General features: G+C 40.7%; 2 protein-coding genes across 5 annotated transcripts in view; both read left to right on the top strand.

The window, feature by feature from the left end:
- The first annotated feature begins 4,773 nt into the window (after positions 1-4,773).
- LOC120550857 (E3 ubiquitin-protein ligase rnf213-beta-like) lies at positions 4,774-9,341 on the top strand. The gene is made up of 4 exons (XM_039787767.1): positions 4,774-4,835; positions 6,697-6,835; positions 7,754-8,526; positions 9,226-9,341. The coding sequence occupies exons 2-4, from the start codon at positions 6,752-6,754 to the stop codon at positions 9,338-9,340; spliced, it is 972 nt and encodes a 323-aa protein (XP_039643701.1). The 5' UTR covers positions 4,774-4,835; positions 6,697-6,751; the 3' UTR covers position 9,341.
- Positions 9,331-21,213, top strand: part of rnf213b (ring finger protein 213b) — a 59,744-nt gene continuing 47,861 nt past the window's right edge. For 3 of the 4 annotated variants that reach the window (XM_039787766.1, XM_039787764.1, XM_039787763.1), the window contains exons 1-16: positions 9,331-9,375; positions 9,642-9,811; positions 9,901-10,184; positions 10,276-10,523; positions 12,392-12,598; positions 12,680-12,893; positions 12,986-13,041; positions 14,012-14,177; positions 14,263-14,427; positions 15,771-15,869; positions 16,027-16,155; positions 17,637-17,802; positions 17,908-18,075; positions 18,155-18,304; positions 19,284-19,912; positions 21,027-21,186. In XM_039787766.1, coding sequence (XP_039643700.1) covers positions 9,362-9,375; positions 9,642-9,811; positions 9,901-10,184; positions 10,276-10,523; positions 12,392-12,598; positions 12,680-12,893; positions 12,986-13,041; positions 14,012-14,177; positions 14,263-14,427; positions 15,771-15,869; positions 16,027-16,155; positions 17,637-17,802; positions 17,908-18,075; positions 18,155-18,304; positions 19,284-19,912; positions 21,027-21,186 — 3,025 coding nt within the window. In that variant the 5' untranslated portion in view covers positions 9,331-9,361. The remainder of the gene's footprint in view (positions 9,376-9,641; positions 9,812-9,900; positions 10,185-10,275; positions 10,524-12,391; positions 12,599-12,679; positions 12,894-12,985; positions 13,042-14,011; positions 14,178-14,262; positions 14,428-15,770; positions 15,870-16,026; positions 16,156-17,636; positions 17,803-17,907; positions 18,076-18,154; positions 18,305-19,283; positions 19,913-21,026; positions 21,187-21,213) is intronic. The other variant, XM_039787765.1, reaches the window with a different exon arrangement.

Raw genomic sequence — 21,213 nt, 5'->3', positions numbered from 1 at the left:
TGAAAAGAATATAAGGATAGAGTAGAAAAGAAATAAAGAAGAGGGAAGAGTAGAACGAGAAGGAAGGAATGAAGGAAGGAAGGAAAGTAGGACAGAAAGAGTTTGTCCATAGTAGTTGAAAGAAAAAAAACAGTATTTTATTTACAAAAGAACTTTTCAAGCTCAAAGTCCAGAGGCAAAAAAACACAAATAAAACAATAAAAACTTGACCTCTATCAAAGTAAAAGTGCAACAGTGAGGAAGAGTTTGGTTTCACTGTCTCCAGTTTTTTGTCCGTTTTAACTGTCTCAAATTTGACCCATTTTCAAAAGGTTTCTTCGTCGGAAATTTGTGTTTCTTTTAACCAAATTGTCAAAGAAAATAACGAGGATGCTTCCATACGACGCTCTTCCCAAGTAAAATAAAAAATGACAAAAGAACGTTGAAAAAAAAGTGTCAAAAATTTCGGAAAAAGCCTCAGAAACGCAGTGAAGGAATATTATACCACTTAGATGTGTCTTTTTACTCAGACATGTCACAGTTAATGGCCCCTTGATGGCCTGTGTGTCATAAAACTGAAGTATTGTGTAAGGTGTACTGTTGTGCAGGAGTGTCTTTGTCTGATGAAAACATGTCGGAGCAAAAGGAAGTTAGGATAGGTGGCACACAAGGTCAAGATGTCCAAAGGGGTTCAGTTGCCTAGCAACAGAGTAGAAGGTAGAAGTTGTGAAGGCCTTGCGATGGCCTTGCGCGATATCGCGGGCGGAAGCAGGATGCCTGGACCAGGTGCAGCTGATAGCAGCGGCATGCACCGTTGCGAGGAGGAACCCGAGGAGGATAAGAGAGAAGGGCAGAGAGAGGAGCGGGGTCAGACTCCGAGTAGACTCGTTGGTGTCAGGGCGAGAGAGAATTACCTTGAAGGAAATCTGATCCTTATGCATAAGTTGTTATTTCCTTGCAATATCATTTACTAAAGTTTGTTATAGACTAACTGAGAGAATGCTGTGTATTGATTTCTGGTCTACCATTCAAACGAATACAACTTAAAGGGATACGCCACCGTTTGTTGAAATAGGGCTTATCACGGTCTCCCCTGGCTGTAGATAGGTGGGCCAATGCATTTTTTGTCTCAGTGCAAGTAATTAGGTTGTTTTTTTTGTCTTTTGTTGGCTCACTTTTACTCACAACATGCTAACCGGCAACATAGGATTCCATTCACTACGCTAAACCGGACTAAAACGATGCATGCACAAAAAATGCGTTGGCCCACCTATCTACAGCTAGGGGAGACCGTGATGAGCCCTATTTCAACAAACGGTGGCGTATCCCTTTAAAGGTGCGGTCTGTGAAGTGACCAATTGGAGTCAGAAAGACTCCGGCCACTGGGGCCAGACCAGAGCCGGTCCAAAACCTTCAGCAGCGGAAAACATTGACGAAAATATCAATAAAACACCGAAAACAAATCTACAAAAACATCGTAAAAAGTGACAAAGAACTTGGGGGGGAAAAAAAACGACAAAAAGGCCGGGAAAAGTGACAAATGTCGAAAAAGAACAACTCAAATTTTGACCCAGAAAAAGAAAAGGTTGCATGGTCGACAGGAAGACAACACAGGGGTTAAGAAGGAAGGACGTTGCTGTGAGTGTGAGTAATGGAAGTTAGTCTCCCCATCCCTCAGGATCCAGCCGCTGTCAGACGCCCTGGGGGATCTCTACAACGAGTTCAACGCGCTGAAGGAGCGCCTCTCCGAGCTGACGGCCAAGTTTGACGGAGTGGAGGCCTTCGTGGACGACGTGCGGTCGGGAAGGAAGCCTGCGCCGCCCCGAGGAGAACCCCGACCCCCCGGTTCGCTGCCGGGAGAGGCGCCGGCTGCGGCGCCACCCGGACGGAGAACCAGGGTGGTAGTTCGGAGAGTCAAGAAACCTGCAGGTTCATGGTGAAGCTTTGAGACGGACACGGCATCGTGATGCTCTGTGGTGTGAAGTCATATGTTTATGCAGAAAAATGCTCTTTTTATATTCTCCAAATATCATGATCAGCGATGCACCGAATCCAGGATTCGGACAAATATTGGGCTTTTTGACAGGGTTCGGTACGCTTGCACTACACCGCCATTGATTACGGGAAGCGAAATTACAAATCCTACTATGGCCACGCCAAGACCCGCCCTTCAATAGCAGTTCCATTGGTTGGGGTTAGGCATTGACCTCGAGTGGTTAAGGTTAGGATACCTGATTGGTCAGGGGATAGGACCTGTAAAAATTGGGCTACGTTACCTTGCGTAAGCATGGACGCCTGGCCAATAGTAGTGATTGAGAGGCGGGTCTTGGCGTGGCTATAGTAGGATTTGTAATTTCGCTTACGGGAAGGTGTTTACGTAGGTGGAGCGTTCAATGCAGTAGGCTGTGAGAAAGTGAAAATGGAACTCGTGAGCAGAAAGTGTTTGGCAGTACTTTCAGTCAAAAGAAGGCCATTCAAGTCCAGCTACATGTTCAATTTGCAATGCTGATTTGTCTCGTGTTGGCGAGGACCCTAAACTATACACAACATCACCGTTAAAACATTTGCTTATGAAACATCAGAAATAATATAAATTGTGCATGAAGGAATCTACAGACAGCAGCCAAAATGCAGCAATTTCAGGTACGGCAAAGGAAGGACAGTCACAGCTAAAAACTGGGAGTAGGATTCGGTATTCAGTTTTGGATTTGGCAGAATCTTAACAAGTGGATTCGGTATTCGGTGCATCCCTAATCATGATTAGGGCTGCAACTAACATTTTTATTGTCGATTAATCTGTCAGTCAATTGTTGATTAAACGATTGGTGGTTAGGTCTCTAAAATGTACGAAAAATGTGGATCAGTGTTTCCCGAAACCCAAGATGACATCCTCAAACATTCACATTTAGGAAGCTGGAATCGGAGAAGTTTGTACTTTACTTTCATAAAACAAAAACTCCAACTGATGAATTAATTATCGAAATAGTTGGCAATTAATTTAATAGTTGCAGCACTAGTCGTGATCCTGTTTCTAGTAAAGTTATGTTTTATGCAGGAAATGTTCTCCAAATGAGTTCATCAAACAGGATTTTCTGCCTACGAAACTGGACGGACGGCCTCCAGTAGCTCTTGCTGCAGGTGAAGTCATCCCTGTCTCTTATTAGCACTCTCATGTTGTCAAACTCTTCTTTTTTTCACAGCTGTGGTTACATCACCTGTCAACATTGAAGAACAGGGACATTTCTAGATTGCATACAGTAACACTTCTGGACACAAGACACATTTCTACTGAAGGAGACAATAAACATGTATCTGATCTTAGTCTACATCTACAACGTTATACAGTAATTCCTTGATTGTTCTGGTGCCGCTGGAAATTTTGGCAGATGTCCAACTTTTGAACGTACACATGTTCCACCAAAACAAGTTCCTTCCTGAGACAATTTACAGCGGAACCGTTGCTCCCTCTGGCGCTTAGCCCCGCCCAAGACGATTGTGATTGGTTTAAAGAAACGCCAATAAAGCAGAGCATGTTTTTCTCCCATCCCGGAATGCTGTGTGGACTCGCCAGACCCTCCTCTGCAGTGCTGTGGAGGAAGGTCTGACAATGCAAGGCTATTTTTGGTATATATCAGCCTATTAACATGACTGTTAATACAGTTAAAAGTAAGGGTACTTAAGTGAACAAAAATCAGAAGGCCCATTTAAGGTAACTGGTCGTTGTTGTGCTGAACTTTGTATCTTTTTTGGGAAAACAATCCCACAAAGGTAGAAACATGTTTGACTTAAATTTATTTATCCACTCATCTGTTCTCACTGACTGCTTCTGATAACCATTTCATACATGTTTTCTTCTTGTAATAACTGTCTAATGTCATGTGATTAAAGTACTCAACAGTATTTACACTGTAAAGAAAATTAATATTTGACTGATTGTGCTTATTTGATAAATGTAATGAACACGCATGTTTCTTGCAATTTTTGGGTGGCATCTTCATGAATTGTATGAACAGTGTGTGATTGAATGCACTTATTGTGAGTTGATTCAGCTAAATTATGGTATTGTAAATATATATGGAGGATATTTGTTATTCATAATTTAAAAAAATAAATATTACTATAGTTTATTTTAAATTTCAGTTTTTTCATTGTAACTTTAAATTTTATAATTATTTTACATTTGAACTTTGCTTTTTTAATGTGCTGCTTTTTAAACTCTATTTATGGCCTGATTATTCATAGGAGTGTAGTAAAATATATATATTTTTATTTAATTTTCTCTTTAGACTTTTCATTTTAATTATGAATAAAAATATCCTCCATAACTACACAAGTAGCCTAGTACTTTAAATTGTAAATATAGCTGACTTGACTGACATTCTACCTCTGGCATCATACAGTAAATATAGAAACACAGCGTGTTATTAAAAAACGTAATTTTAAATAGAAAAATTAAAAAGCACTGAAATCCTAAATTATTAAAAACCTGGACAAATAGGTTTCCAGACTGCCGATATCGTGAATGGAAAAATTTTTTTTTTTTTTTTAGTGTGTGAAAAAAAAAAAAAAAAAAAATTTTTTTTTTTTTTAAAAAAAAAAAAAAAAAAAAAAAAAAAAAAAAATAATTTAAAAAAAAATTTAAAAAATAATATATGATCGAGTATGTTTGACTGGTTCATTACACAGTTTAGCCCGAAAGATAACCACCATTTAGATACGTTGATGAATTTGTCGACGCTCCCTTGAAGTTACATACGGGAGGTTGCTAGCAGATAAAACGAACATTTCCTGAATCACTTCAGTAGCTGTTTGCTGACAGAAGTGCAGGCTGGCCGGGCCGACTCGTCACTGAAAAGGTGAGTAAAGCTAGCATAAACCTTCACACGTTTGTGTGTTAAATGCGCTGCGTCACACAGTGTAACTACATTATGTTCAGGTTACAGCTGAGCATCTTTTAACTGATAGGTTGATATATCATTAACACAACTTGAATTTGTATTTTTTGTCGTTTCGTTGATTAAATAACCTTTTTGCGTATTTTAACGAAAAGTCAAACAACCTGGAATTAGCTCAGATAAAAACGAATTAGTCCGTGGTATTTATGTTTGTGTTCATTTTATTATATGCTAATACATATTCATTGATAATAAAAAAAATATTTGGTAGTTGCAGCCCTGGTGGTGTTTATGGTAGAGTTGTATAGAGCGGCAAATATGAATCGATTATGTCAACTATGAAATTATTCGCCAACTATTTTGTCAATCAATTAATTGGTTTGAGTCTTTTTTTTTAATGAAAAAAGTCAAACTTGTGTGAATGCAGCTTGTTAAATGTTAATATTTTATATTTTCTTCCCTCTTCTGTGACAGTAACATTAATATATTTTTAGTTGTGGACAAAACGAGACATTTAATGACGTCATCGTGTGCTTTGGGAAACACTGATTGACCATTTTTAATAATTTTCTGACATTTTAGTAACCAAACATCTAATCGATTAAATCGAGAGGAAAAAAAATCGACAATAAAAATGAGTTGCAGCCCTAGCTTGGTATTGCAGACTAGGTGCCATAATTGAATGACTGAATAGCTTTATTTCGGTTTACATTATAGTAAACAAAGCATGACATGACATGACATGACATGACATGATGATATAACTCACACAACTAGCAACCGGAACAGGAATAGGCTGAAGACCACGGCTTATTTTAGCCTATCCTATCCAATAGATAGCCTCCTTCATTTTATAAAGAAAGAAACCAAAGTAGAGGAAAAAAAACTGGGTAACACTTTACTTGAAGGTATCATAAGAGTGACATGACACTGTCATGAACACATGAACCATAACTCTAACCCTAACTTGTCATGACAAAAACCGAATGACACTTACTGACAGAAGCGTTATGTCATAAACGTTTATGACTTGTTTATAATGTTTATGACACGGTCATGACAGTGTCATGTCACTCTTGTGTAGATACCTTCAAGTAAAGTGTAACCAAAAACTGTTCATTTTAGGGCTGCTCCCTCTTAGTCGATTAGTCGACTAATCGGTCGTTTTGGTCTTTTTGGTTTTGGTTTTGGCTGAATGACTTATTTCCAAGAAACGTACGAGCACATCTCTGGTAAACACAAGAATTAAAGTGGTGCTTTTGCATGACTCTTTGCGGAGAAACTCAGATTTACAGATCTGTCGATTAAATCAACTAATCGATTAGTCGATACAATTGAATGAGTGTTAGTCGACTAAGAATTTCTTCAATCGAGCACAGCCCTAGTTCATTCGGTATGAGGTTTAGCTGAGGTGCTGAAGCTACAGACTATAAAAATAAAGGAAAAAATACACATGCGCACTCAAGTCTGTGCAAAAATCTGACCAAAAGCTTGCTAAGTTAATTCAATTTTTGCACAGATTTGATTGCGCAGATGCCCTTTTCCCCATCAGTTTTATTGTACAAGTACTGTCTTATTCAATTTTAGCTGTTTTTATGTTCTCTTTAACTAATGTTTTTGATTATTTTCAACTGCTCTTTAATACAAGTAAAGCTGCCCTGTGTGCAAAGATGAAGTGCACTTTGAAACCAGCTGACGCAGCAGTTCTCTGTGTGCCACTCCCTTACTGACTGTAATCTAACTGACTTAACTTGAATAGAAAGTCTCGCAGATGCATTTGCAGGCGTGGAGGATGTAACTGCCCGTTGTGTTTTATATTCAGAGACAGGTAACAGGAGGAACGGGGAGGGACTCCCCTGAGAACAGAGTCCGTACAGATGGAGGAGGGAGCGGGTCGCAGCGCCGCTCGGCCCCAGAATATGGAGGATGTTGCAACAAAAAGACACCGGGAAAGCAGCAAGGTAGAAATGCTGTCATTAGAACAGATTTAAGACCGTATTCGAACCATCATGGAATATTTTAAAGGCTGATACTAGAGCTGGGCGATGTGGACAAAAATCACGATCTTTTAATTTCTGACCGTATACATGGATGTCGATATTGCGGCAATATTGTAGGGTTGATTATTGGTGCTTTCACAAAATACTGTATATACACAATTAGATTTTAGATAAATAATCATCAATAATGTGGCTATAATGACTTTGAGCAGTGTTTCTCAAACTTTTTTCAATATTGTACCCCCTTTGAATTGCTTTTTTAAGCCAAGTACCCATTGACCCTAAAAAAGTCTATATAAAGAGGTACAATACAGCGCCGGCAGTGATAGATACCTTTTTTGAACAAAACCATTTAAATGCTACATTTCAAATGTTTAGAATCCATCACTTAATTCATTCATTATTATAGTATAATTATTTTAGGAATTATGCATGACATATTTTTAAATTAGCATTTTTGTAAAAAAATTCACACCCTACAGTCCTCCAATGCCCCCTAGGGGTACATGTACCCCCATTTGAGAAACACTGACTTAAAGGGTAAAGGCAAATAACAGAACAGCTAGAACAGTCTGGTAAGTTCAGAAAATGACATCACTTTACTGTAATGCAGCCTTTAAAACCAGGAAAAGATGACACCTACCCCGATTTTTCGCCAGGCGCGTCTCCTCTGTGTTCCGGAGGCGCAGCGACCTTCCGCGAGCAATTAGCTAAAGACACCCGCCAGTCTATTTTCATGCGAGCCGCCTGGCAGGAAGTGAAATAGCGAGAGCATCCAGTCAGTTTACCTAAAGACACCATCAATGTAATATCAATATATTGCCCTGCCCTAGCAGATATGTGATCCTCAGTTAAAGGTTATGTTAATGTGTATTGCAGGAACGAGGACCAGGAAGTGGCATCAGGAAGGCCCGAGACAAAGAGAGGAGGAAAAAGAGAAATCAAAGAAGAAAAAAGAGCAACTCAAAAGCAAAAGGAGATGCAAACGTCAAAAGCGAAGATACAGAAAAAGGCGAGATGGAGGTTGTGGAGACCACAAGCAGCCAAACTCAGGAGAGTGTGTCCATAGCAACACAACACGTGGATCCCCTAGTGGAAGACAGCTTGCCAACTGTGCACAACAGTGAAGAGCGACGCCACAAAGATGCTAAAATGGTGCAGGCTCAGACTCAAACAGAGAAACATCAAGGCCAAAACAAATTCACACAAACTCCAGTCGTTTCCCAGAACAACCAGGAAACACAGACGGACGTCCCCGTGCCAAAACCAGACCACACAAGCGATGAGAAGACTCCAGATGAGACAAACAACGCTGCTGAGACACAGCTAAAGCAAGACAAACACACACCTGAACCCAAAATGCAAGAAGACTGCGCTGTTCAGACTCCGTTAAAGCAAAATCAAGATCCAGACAAGGACAGAGTGCCATCAGATTTAGTCAAGGAGCAAAACCCAGAGAAAGAGTCAAAGTCTAAAGAGGAGAATCCTTCTGCAGGAGTCTCAGCTGATCCCGCAGGCTCCAAAGCCGAAAAAGATGCCAAACCAATGTCTTACGCCAAAGTTGTGACTGGAGAGGGTGGGAGTCAGAAACAGTCCAACATGGAAGCCTCCAAAGCAGCAGATAAAACCACAGACACTTCCCAAAGCACACGGTAAGAATGACTTCAACAACTACATGAAATACTGTGGTTGAAGTTCAGAAGCCCAGAAGGCTAAGGGGTCAGGGTGCCTGACAAAATGCCACTGAAAAAAACACAAAACGATCACAGAGAGACACTACATGACTGAAAATAGACACAAAACGACCAAAAATGATACACCTACCGGCAACAAACCCCAAATTACTACAAAGAGAAACCAAATAACAAAAAATAGATGCACAAAATTACAATATGACCACAAGGAGTTGCAAAACGACCACAAAGAGACACAAAACAGCCACAAAAGATGCTAAACTACTACATACTAGATGCGAAATAATCAGAGAGGTGCAAAATGACCACATGGAGACTGTTGTTTAGCTGAGATTTCATACTGCAGACACCGTAGTGATGTCCAAGTCTATCTTAAAATGACCACAAAGGGGTGCAAACGACCACATGGAAAAGTAAAATGACTACAAATAGATGCAAAACAATCACAAAGGGATGCAAAGTGACTAAAATTAGAATATTTAAATATTTTTTTTTTTTTTTTTTTTTTTTTTTTTTTTTTTTTTTTTTTTTTTTTTTTTTTTTTTTTTTCTTTTTGTTTTTTTTTTTTTTTTTGTGGAGAGGGGGGGGGGGTTTTTTTTTTGTTTTTTTTTTTTTGTTTTGGGGTTTTTAGGTTTTTTTTTTTTTTTTTTTCCACAGTGATCGAAGCCCAGTGAGACCTCCGCCGGGTGTTCCCATGTTCACCGTTCACATCTATGCTGTGCTGGACAAAAAGTTTAAATTCAACCAAGACCATGACACGCTTGTGTTATGAAGGAGGGTTTTACCCTTTAAGATGACGCATTTTGTGTGAGTATTTCATTTCAGGGTGTTTACATACCTGTAGCCCTCTTTTTTACTTTGTCAGTGTGTTTCGTTTGGGGAACATTCCTGTTTCCAAACAGCAGCCAGTATCACTGGGGCTATACATCTTACACTGTGAACAACCTCAGTTTTAAAACCAGTGTGCTGGACTACAGAGCCGAAATTTTTTTTAATCACACCTCTGTCCTGATACTGTCATACTTCACTGCGGATTTTATCATTCTAACAAATGTTCAATATTTTATGTTTAGTGGGCAAAAACAGGGAGGATATCTGGTGGAAGCAAGTCTTTCTGTTGAAGAAAGGAGCTTGAGGAGAGGCGAAATCTGGACCTATTGGTATGGTGTAAAGCAACGAGTCAAAGAGATTTCAGCCATTGCCGAAAGACACGTTCAAATTCCATTGGATCCCAACGTTAAAGGTAAGGCAATCAAACCATCTAGCTTTAATATACCAACACACCACTGTAGTTCTGTGTCTTTAACATATACCTGACTGTGTTTCATCTAGAGTTGCACCTTTATGAAGGCTTCATTACTCGCCTGGACGGGCAAAGTATTTGGCAATCTGGCCTTAACATGTTTGGCATGCAGAGATCAAAAGGTGTAGAGGTATCAGACGCCTGGCAGGCTTCAGCGAGAACTCTGCTGGACAGAATCTTCCAGAAATGGTCTCCATCAGACAAACAGAGCACAGAGAGCCTGTGTAACAGCTTGGAGCATTTCATGACGAGTCTTGGTTCTGCACCTACAAGGATATCATTCCCAGACCATTCCCAACCTCCCATGGTCAAGGTTGGTGCATCAAGAAGAGTTGGATTCCAAGCCTTCGTTATATATTGTCTCTAATGTTCCACCAGTAACCAAATGTTCTTCATATTCACAGACATCAGACATGATTTCAGAGACTTTGGTTCAGATCTTAAAAGGCGAGCCAAAGGAGAAACTCCCAGGCAGCTGGAGGAGCACCAGTCCTCTCGTTCAGGCCCTGTCTGTGTTCATGGTGACCAGTAAGTGTAGCATCAACCTTGGAGTGAAAGGCTGGGCTGAGCTGTGTCTCCTGGTGTCCTCTGGGGTCACAATGGACAAGAAAAACCTGGACGTGTTGCTTAGTTCTTTCCAAAATCCACAATTGTAAGTTTAGCAAAAAAGAGGTCCTCTTACAAGGTTTTTCAAAAGCTTTCATAAATCTTCCAGAATGATTTTAAAAGCAATCATCACACGTACCGTTACCTGAGGTATTGATGAATGGCATTGTGTAACCAGGGGTTTAAGTGGGATCTGGCAGATGGGGGAACCCTAAGAACTGTTTCTTACTACTTTAAAGTCTCTATCCACTACACAACGCTTAAAGAAAACTCACTTTTAAAGCTAGTTTACCTGCTACTTTTTATTTCCTTCTTCCAAAACAGGAGCAATTACCAGGAATTGAATTTTCCTTAAAACAAAAAGACTGGTGTGTTAACGGCACACCAAATCAATCAGAGCCCATGAGTTACCGTATGACTGGTTGCAGACAAACATTTTTAAAGGCTATTTTTTAAACCTACATTGTGTAATGTTTTGAGTTGATTCTTAGCAAAACCCCTTTGTTCTTTCTATGTGCTCATTCATGTGTAATTACTTCCACCAACTAATCAAAGTATTCTCGTACCCATACAATCGGACATTTAGAATCATTCAGAATACATACGAGCGAGCCGCCATGTAGCGCCTCCATCTTTAAAATACGTTAGCCAAAGAGGGACATACCTCCGCCTTTTGCGCTTTTAAACTCAGTGGCACCGTGACCAACGCCAGGGGGAGATTACTCGCCAGGGAAGCGAAAAAGAGAATTAAAACGACAACGCGACAGGCAAAGCAACAAGAACAAGTTAATATTGGAGCGTGGTCAGTGTAATGCTCATCAGTTCAATTTTCTATAAGCACTAATGGACATTTGGAAAAACAGAAAAATGGGTTCAAATATCCAATTTTTCATTTTTTTCCACCTTGACAAATTAAAAAATTGGATCTTTAACCTGTTTTTCCAATTTTCTGTTTTTTATTCAGAGGATCAGAAATTGAGAAAATTACAAAATTGTGCCTGAGCTCCAATTATTCAATACTGCAATGGTATTCTCTTCCTCTACTTTGCGGAATATGCAGGCCATTAACTGCATATGGACCAAAAAAAAAACTGAGTTATTCAGTATTGAATAATTGGAGCCCAGACGCAATTTTCTAAATTTCTGATCCTCGGAATAAAAACAGAATTGGAAAAACAGTTTAAAGATCCAATTTTTTAATTTGTCAAGGCGGAAAAAAATTTAAAATTGGATATTGGAACCCATTTTTCTGTTTTTCCAAATGTCCGTTTGTGCTTAGAAAATTGAACTGATAAGCGTTACACGGACCGAGTGGCTGCGTGTAAACGATGATAAGATGCTAAGAGCTAATTTCGGGTTCAGCCACCGTAGGAGTTTGAAATGCGCTCGGGATGGGAGGGGGGCTAGAAAGTAATATTCAGTTGGTTGTCATATACAATTTCACTGCTAGATGGGAGAAATTCTTACACAGTGTAGCTTTAAAGAGAGTCCAACGGCTGACTTCACGGAGAACAATGAGGGCAGATCAGCATCACCGAATATTCTCTGTCTAGCTCAGCTAAAAACACCGGATCTGCAGCACGTTACCGCGTCGTCCACTACCGAGCCTGTTTGTAACCGGCAGGCTACCGACAACGTGATCTTTACCTGTTCAAATTACTTTACCAGTTATTTTTACAGACATGTGAACTCACCAGTGACAGTTGCCTTGTGCATAGACTCACAGCGATGTGCTGCTGAGAGTGAATAGGGAAAAAACTGGAATAAATATTTGGCGTTATTTTAAAGGAATGAAAAACACTGATGTGTGAAACTCCCAATTAGATTCACTAATCAATCAAAGGTGCTGCATCATTCAGGCCTACTTTAACCCTTTTGTGTAACACATTGTCTCTCTCTGTGTCTTCCCTTCAGCACTGTGTTGGGTCTGATGAACCTCTGTGCGCAGCAGTCGGTGTCCGAGCTCGTCCTGCTCGTTCCTCTGCTCTTCAGGCTCAGACAGCCAGGAGCCGACGCCGCGAAAGTGGGTCCAGCTGTAGAGGAGGAAAACTGGTCAGGACTTGACAGTGTCAAATTCAAGCAGTTCAGGGAGAGGATACAGTCCCACCCTGACCAAAGAAAGTGAGTTGTTCTCAAAGAAACTTTCATTCCCTGAAATAGTGGATCACGTTGTGTTTTAATACCACTTTCCTCTTTTCACAGGAGAATGCTGAGTCTGATCCAGACAAACTTATCTCTGGCGAAAGAGATGCCTCTGCTTCTGATGAGCTGGTTATCTCTGGTCCCATTTGAGGATCTTCCTGAGTTTTCAGACCTGACGGGGATACCTGCAGAACACCTGATCCAAAGTCTGCTGTACAGACTGCGGAGATGTGTAGAGTTGAGGGATAACAACAGAGCACAGGAGAATGTAAAGGTGGAACAAATCTACACCTGACAATATTTATCATTCAAAGTAACTTTAGTTTTTCTTTAAAATGATAATTTGTGATATTTTTCTGCATGCAGCTCACCGAGAAAACCTTGACACACATACTGCTGAAGGTAGACAAAGAGAAGGACAGGTAAGGACATCTGAAATATTCCCATGATGCACTGTGGTGTAGAGATCACAGAGTTAAAAATGTGTTTAAAACGCATCTGTTGTTGTCCTGTCTCCTGGAGTGTTTGACTTTTATTTTGTAGTTTTTTAATTTACCCAATCGACTTTGATAATTAGTCAGTACAATCTAAAGCCTTTGCCAAAGCAAAGTTGCGAAGCTTTTGCACTCTCGTCCAGCGGTGTGGGCGTGGCCAGGTGTCAAATGACCGTATAGCACTGCGAAACAGGAAGTGGTTTGTAATTAAACTATACATTGTTCAATCTGCCCCAAGTCAGTGATGTTTTAATAGAGACCAGGCCTGGGGACATCTACAAGTCAATAATGAGTTATAGTCATAGTGCCACCTACTGGCAACAGGAAGTAAGCCCTGCCAAAATCATTCCATTTACCTGAAACTGATGTATAGTTTACACATTATATACAGCAACATGACATATTAGTGTGAGTTCTCTAGCTCCACAAAGTGGACACAGGAAGTAGTGCACAATATAAAATATGTAATTTCCAGGTGCCTGGGTAGCTCACCTGGTAGAGGGTGCGCCCATATACAGAAGGTCAGGCCCTTTGCCGCATGTCATCCTCCTTCTCTCTCTCTCTCCCATTTAATGTCTAAAGCTGTCCTGTCAGAAATAAAGGCCTAAAAATGCCACACACAGGTCATAGAAATACACGGCTGCGTCGACTGGCGTACTGCCGCTACCCATGACATGCGCAGAGTGCGAGGGTCGCTCAGTGCTACTTTGTTTTCATTTGTTTAAAAAAAAGTTGCTTTTTTTTTTCAATGTTGCATGGTACAGCACCTTGTAACCTTTATAAATAAAGTTTTCCTACTTATGTACTTACTTACTTACTTAATTGCTTACGTACTTACTTACTTACCTATGTACGTACTTACTTGTGCTCCCTGTAACTTTTTGCTCGGTGTCTGTAGAATGATTGAATCTGGAACCATCAGGCCAGCCTTCCTGAGCAGCGTCCGTGTGATGAAGAGCACATGTGCGATTGTGCGACTCGTCCAGAGCTACCACGCTGCCATCCTGTCCTACCAGCTGGTGTTGAAATTGGCAGAGATTTTAGATGCTAAACAGAGGAAAGAGGTAATCATCTTATTAATGAGTTGCTCTGATTGCCTCATTATGGGACAACAATTCAAATTCACTGTATTCATTTTGTGCTTTTCAGTCCTCTGACGATGAGTTTGAGAGCTTAAGGCAGAAACTCTTGGCTGAACTTAACGGTGCGCAGCAGCAAATCAGCGAGTGGAGGGATCAACTGCTGCAAAAAGACCTTTTGATGTCAAAATCACTCACCTATCCAAAATCACTCACCTATCCAAAGGAAATTGAGGTACACAGTAACAGAATATTTTTGACTTTGGCTTCATTTCTTATCGTTTACCGCTCAGTTCGTACCATAGACTGTAAGAGCCAATTAGTGCCCTTTGGTATAAATAGAAACCAATCTTTGGTTCCTCGGGTGCAAACCTGAAGCACATACAGTTTTTGACCACACACGCACACACGCGCATACCAACACCACAACACTACGCAGGCATACATACAAGCAGTGATTTGTCTGGAAACCCAACTAAGATCTCATGGAAATACATGGAACCAAAGGTTTTAACTGACTTGGACTTTCATTGATCAAAAAGGTAAAAAGTGCGTCAGTTACTCTACCCGTGGAACAGCACCTCAGGGGCTTAAAGCTTGGGCTTAGCCTCTACAGACTGTATAAAACTAGGTTCGTTCACATCATTTCAGTTTTCACCCCCAAAAAAAAATATCTGTTTCTGAACCCTTTTCACTCAGATTTTAACCAATCACCCAAATATGGTGGTATGTTTTGTGATTACTGCAGTTTGCATTATGCAGCAGAGTCCCTCTGATCAGTGTTGCCAACTTAGCGACTTTGTCGCTAGATTTAGCGACTTTTCAGACCCCGTTAGCGACTTTTTTTCAAAAAAGCGACTAGCGACAAATCTGGCCACTTAGTATTGTCGCCAGTATTGTCCAGTGAGCACGCAAGGTATTTCTCTCCTGTAACTGCCAAAACAGTCTTCTGTTCTGTGACTGAGGAGCAGAGGAGCAGCCTCTCCCCTCTCTGGGTGTGCGGGGCCGGTGTAGGTAGGAGAGACAGCAGGACGTGACGGGAGAAAGACGCCGCTGAGCTGGCCTGGCCCTGGGCAAGCCAGCCTTCTTTGAGAATTCTTTATCGATATTTTTCCCTCCCTTTGTAGAATTTATTTTTTTTTACTTTAAAGATAGGCTACCTAAGTAATAATTATGAGGTAAAATAAATTCCTGTATTGAATTTGTGATTATTTGGCTAAAGAGTTCTATTTCTGTCTTCTACTTTGCTGACACAACCACTAAGCATGATTGCGTAATAACGTCACAAATATGCAAATGAGCGTATGACGTCATCTAGCGACTTTTAGCAACTTTTGGAGCTGGTGCTAGCGACTTTCATTGGAAAAGAGTTGGCAACACTGCCTCTGATAACGGGGAAAAACTGAAATGTTTACAGTGTTTGTGCTGCAAATGTTTTTACCTATGAGAATGAATAGATGAATTGACTGATCTCAGAAGGAACATGATGAGCCATATTTATTTATTTTGAATCATGCAGTTAAACCAGGTTTGACCCCTATAATGCCTCTTATAATTCTAAATGTGTTGGATCATCAGATGTGGGACTTGCTGCTGAAGGTGGATTGCTCTCTTGAAGAAGTTTCATCCAGTTGGAGGCTAAGTCTGAAGAAAGACCTAATGAAGAGGATTTCCAAGGTCGGTAATCGTTTAGTGATCCGTGTTAAATGGACATTATTCGTCTTGTTTTAGTGACATCTGAGGTTCAAACTCAGAACAGCAGAGATCCCTGGAATCTAGTGGCAGCAGAGAAATGCTTTCCGTTTACAGCGTGTCTCAACTGTTGTCTTCCCAGGCAAGTGACGAGGATAAAGTACTGGTCTGCTGCCTTGAGTCATCCTTGGCAGCTATAAGAAAAAGTGGCGATGTTGTACAGACCTGTTTCGACGAGCTGTGTCAGTCTGCTATCAAGGCAATCTGCCAGGTACACATTAATATTCACACGTCATGTGATGTACCTTCAACAATCATCCATGCTTACTCAGGGCAAATATGTCTGTTAATGAGATTGTGCATCCAGATGTTCATAAGCAGGGCCTGATGTTAACTTTTTTTTTTTGCCTCCGGCCACTGGCAGGTGGAATTTAAAATCACACACATGCCACACAGGCTTTTTACAAGGCCATTTTCTTTGCCTCATAAAGGTGAAATACAGGAAATGCACGAGCATCGTTGTTGAACTTGTTATGAATACACAATACGACGTACAATACACAGAATATTTTGAGTTAAATGTGCAGTATTGTCTATTTACATGAATCTCTAGAGGTTGTATGCAGGGTTGGACTAAAACCTCTTGGTAAACATTACCAGGATTACATAATACATTTAAATAAATAACTCTGCTTACCTGCACTATACCTTCCACCAACTATTCCCCCTCCAATAAAACACTAGGCTTGACAGGTTGTACAAGGGTGGACAATGTAACAGTACACTTAATATGATGTTATCCAATATGCCTGCCAAATTAGTTGTATAACTGTCAATTTTGCTAGCTGCTGTCATTTTCAGAAACAGATGTGAGGCTATCATAGGCCCAAGAGGCAAGGAATCAACAGGAACGGATATGAAACGTGTCAATACAGGCCTGGACTGTCCTAATCACATCCAGAGTAAACATGAATAGAGAATACCTTTGCACTCGGCACAACAGCAAATTCTCTGAACATTTCAAGCAGCAGAAGTACAAAGTTATTAATATAATCAATAACTCTTAGGATATATATATATTAAATTTATTGATTTCCCCCTGTCACGGACAGTTATACTGCTACAGTTTTTATTCTGTAACTATATGTTGTCTAGCACGTTTTATGCCGTGTCTCGGCCAGGTCGTCGTTGCAAATGAGAATTTCTTCTCAATCGGCTTACCTGGTTAAATAAAGGTTAAATTACAACAACAAATTCCCAATTACAAATGGATTTAACTCAGACAGTCACTGCAGTACATTTGTTTTGTACTGCTGGCATAAATCAGCCACTCAGGAACTTTGCCGTTCGCCAACCGCCCCCTTGGTATTAAAAAGTCTTCTTTTAATTTTCTTTGAGTCATCCTCATCTTTTTGTTTGTCGATTGTTTCAGCCAGCCTCGTCACCCCCAGTGATGTGCCGGCACATTTTTGAACTCAAATCCAAGGAAAAAAGGCAGACTTGGTTGAAATGTGAAAGCACAACAGTGGCAAAAAAACAACTAATGAATCACTCCATTCTCATTGGCTAACTGCAGGTAGATTGACAGGTTCACCCGCCAATGGCAAAATTCACCCGCATTTGACGCGTTGTCGGGTGTTAATTTCAGGCCCTGTTCATAAGTTGTTAATTTTTCTCTCTAACCAAGCTGGTCAATTAAGAGCAAAATAATAGTAAAAGTTGAAAAAAATGATCATCCCTTCTTGTTTTTAGAGATGGCAGGAGGGAGACCTGATGCGGAGTCTCACTTCTAAGGGGAAGGCCCCCCCTGAGGTTGTCTTGTCTGCTGTTGTGGTTGAATCCGCAGCGCGATTCAGACACAACCCTGTAGTCCAGCTGCTCGATCCACAGTCCGCCATCAACCACCTGCTGTCTCACAGTACTTCATTTCATCATTTATTTCATTCATTCCTGCTTTTATTTCCTTATTTACTCTGGGCTATTAAAGTGTTATAATGGTCACAATGTTTTTGTTCTGGCCCAGGTGATTGGAAGTCGATCCAGGTGGACGATACGGCAGGACAGGTTGTCCACAGTTGTCTGACTGCACTACAATCTCTGGTGGACGCTCTGCTTCAGGGACACGTGGTCCTGGGACACCTGCAGAGCTGCCTGAAACATAAGGAGCAGTTTAAGAGACTTCATCAACATTGTATGAACCTTTTACATGCATTAACATCCCAAACAGCCTTCTGTGATTACTACAAAAGTGGTCGTTATGTCTTTCACAGACAAGAAAAACAACAAATCTGAGAGCGTTCCTGTCGATGCAGACGTTGTTTTGGCTCAGAGAGACAAGGAGCTCAAGGTTTTCCTGGAGCGGAAACAGCAGATGGATACTCTGATAAAGATGATAGCAAAGGTTGCAGAAAGCATCACAGGTTAGTATAACTCGGAAAAAAGAACCCCATTACCAATTTGAATTATGTCCACAGACTGCAAAACTAATGGACGTAGCATCCGTGACTTCACCCACTGGTTTGTGGACTGCGATTTCGAAGCCTCGGGTGTAGCGATACACGCGTCGCCACCTTGGTTTTTTGCTAGTGGATGTGATTATTATTTTGATGAGAGAGTGGAGCTGGGGAGGATGAGCCGGTGTTGTTTATGGTTGCAATGGCGCTGCGCTAAGCTAAATGCTAAAGAGAGAAAGTTGTTGATTTTCAACTCTTCTGAAGCGACTTATCCAGTGGAGTTTTAATAAATCTGCAAACTTTCCATTAAGTTACCAGCTAATGCTAGCGGTAGCTAGCTAGCTTGGTTGGCAGAACGCTGAACAATACATTTTTAGGCGACCAACGTATTTCAATTAACTTGTTGTTGAAAATGCACAGTGAGGGGGGGCAAAGTTTAGGATGAAAACACGGACAACAGCCAAAAACAAGTTGAGGTCTATTTTAATGTCCACAGTTTTAGCATGGTTAGCATTGCTAAGCCTCTGTCCTGATTGACAGGTCCTGAAGCATCCCCTGCTTTATCATCTGTTTTAAAATAAATGGGAGCATCATTTACTAAATGAAGATCATGCTGTGTTGAAGAAGACTTGAAACTGGTGACTGAGTCCATAAACTCATTATTAAAATGTTTACTTAGGTAATAAATCAAGTAAGAAGTAGGCTCATTTTCTCATAGACTTCTATAGAAACAGACTTATTTTTGGAGCCAGTGGAGTCACCCCCTGCTGAAAGTTAGAGATAATGCAGCTTTAAGGAGCTTCCGCATTGGCTTCACTTTTGGCTTCACGGAAGCTTTGTCCATATATTTTTTAAGTTTAAGATTATGTTAAGTTAGATCACTTTTGCAATAAGTTAATTATGTATTTTGTTTTTTGGGCCATTTTCTTTCTGAACATTTAACCAGTTCCTGAGATGTTGACTCTGGAGAAGCAGCACAGTGCAGATCTCCAGAGTGTGGGCCTGAACAAACTGGTGCGCGTTCAGTCCTTTGATGCTGGGGGGAAGCTGGTAAACGGGAGCCCTTCCCACGTCCTCTGGTACAACATCGGTTTGAATACCCAGAAAATGGCCCGTGAGATGCACAAACTGCATCACAGCAACCTGATTCTGTCCTACTGGGTCAAGGGAGCTGCAACTTTGGCGTCAACAAGGCAACCCTGCTCCGCTCCTGTTCCAGTCTCCCTGAAACAGATCTACGAAGACATCTGGACGCCGCTGCTGACAGAGTTCTGCCAGCTTGGCGTCGGCATCGCAAATGCACACATCACTTTCAAGCAGATCGATCAGGTATTGGTTGAGTCTGGCGACCAGGGAGATGGGACACTAATGAAGAAGGAGCTGAGGCTGATGTCAGAGACAGTTTGTGAGTCCGGACTCACACCGGAGGAGAACTGGGTGGAGCGGAGACTGGGTCAGATCCAGGAGTATCGACAGCTCCACCAGGCAGCGGCTGCAGCCAGTGCTATGCTGAAAATTTCTGAAAAGATGAAGCTCTCTGGGAACTTCACGGAAATCGATACTCTCAGCCAAATGGTAATAGTCTTGTGATCTAACAAAAACTTTAATTACAGTATTAACAAAGGAATTGAGTTGCACTGGGCTAGCCAAAAGAAAACATTCTCTTGATTAGAGCTGGACTGGCACATAAGCGATTAAGGCGCCTGCGTAGGGCCCCTTGGCTACAAGAGGGTCCCCAAAAGCACATTCAAATTTCCCTCGAGAGAGAGCTTAAAACAAAGATGTTATGTTCACTACAAGGCACCGCCTCCCCCCTTGTCTGTTAATGTTTACAACTGCTGAGGAGGATGAAGCAGAACTATCCGGTCCCCAAAAGAGAAGAAAAAAAACGTGTGCTTAACCCTCATGTTGTCCTCGGGTCAAATTTGACCCATTTTCAAAAAGTTTCTATATCAGAAATTTGGGTTTCTTTCAACCAAATTGTCCAAAAACATAACGTGGATGGTTCCATAAAACCATTACTCTTCACAAGTAAAATAAATAATCAGTTCACTACTTTAATTGAATTTGGGTGTGTTATTCAATTTTATAGCATTTGAAAAAAAAAAAAAAACGTTGGAAAAACATTTTTTGGAAAAAAAACGTCAACAAAGTGCAGAAAAATCGACAATAACAGAAAAATTGGAAAAAAGTGACAAAAACATTGGAAAAAAGTGTTTTTTGACGAAGGTTTAAAAAAAAAAGTTACAATTTTTTTTTTACATGTGACAAAAACGTCACAAAAAAAAGATTTTATTTGAAATTTTGCATGGTCGATGGGAAGACAACACAAGGGTTAAACTAATATTTACCATACACAAGTTAGTGCCTTACAACACCTTACAATGATGGGAGCCCTAGGTCCATAGCACCAGCCCTGCTCTCTATATTTTTTTAGTTTTTATTCATAATAGTCACTTTCTTATATTCTACATTTCAATATAAGTACATTTAAATATAAAATAGAATAGCAGGAGATGAAAAGTGACATTTGGTGGACAAAACACTGACCACCAGAGATTATGAACAGCTGCTGTATTGATTCACTTTTTAAATCTGTCTAGCAGAAGCAAACACTTTTTCTCTTGAATGTGCTTTTCTTTTAAAGAAAATGTATGATTCTTGAATTATGTGCACGGCTGTTTAACAGGAAGAAGACACCTTTAAGCAGAGGGCCCTGGGTTCCCTTAGCGATGATCTGTTTCATGCCAAACGCCAACTCTCCACAGTCACCAAGCAGCACACTGCCTGTCTGGAAGAGTTTCTAGAGAGCCAAACTCTGGTCAGCTGGGTCAAAGAACATCTTAAAAGTGAGACGCTGGCATAAATTATCTAAA

This window comes from Perca fluviatilis, chromosome 21 (assembly GCF_010015445.1).
Source record: "Perca fluviatilis chromosome 21, GENO_Pfluv_1.0, whole genome shotgun sequence".
NCBI classification, from domain to species: domain Eukaryota; kingdom Metazoa; phylum Chordata; class Actinopteri; order Perciformes; family Percidae; genus Perca; species Perca fluviatilis.
The sequence above is the reverse complement of the archived record's forward strand: the minus strand, read 5'-3'. Positions and strand labels throughout refer to the sequence as shown.

What these genes read in the sequence shown, in the direction of transcription:
- LOC120550857 (XM_039787767.1), top strand. Translation starts at nt 6,752, where the DNA reads ATGGAGGAGGGAGCGGGTCGCAGCGCCGCTCGGCCCCAGAATATGGAG. An exon ending in GACACCGGGAAAGCAGCAAG is followed by an intron (nt 6,836 to 7,753) that starts GTAGAAATGCTG and finishes TGTGTATTGCAG; the next exon opens with GAACGAGGACCAGGAAGTGG. An exon ending in GACACTTCCCAAAGCACACG is followed by an intron (nt 8,527 to 9,225) that starts GTAAGAATGACT and finishes TTTTTTCCACAG; the next exon opens with TGATCGAAGCCCAGTGAGAC.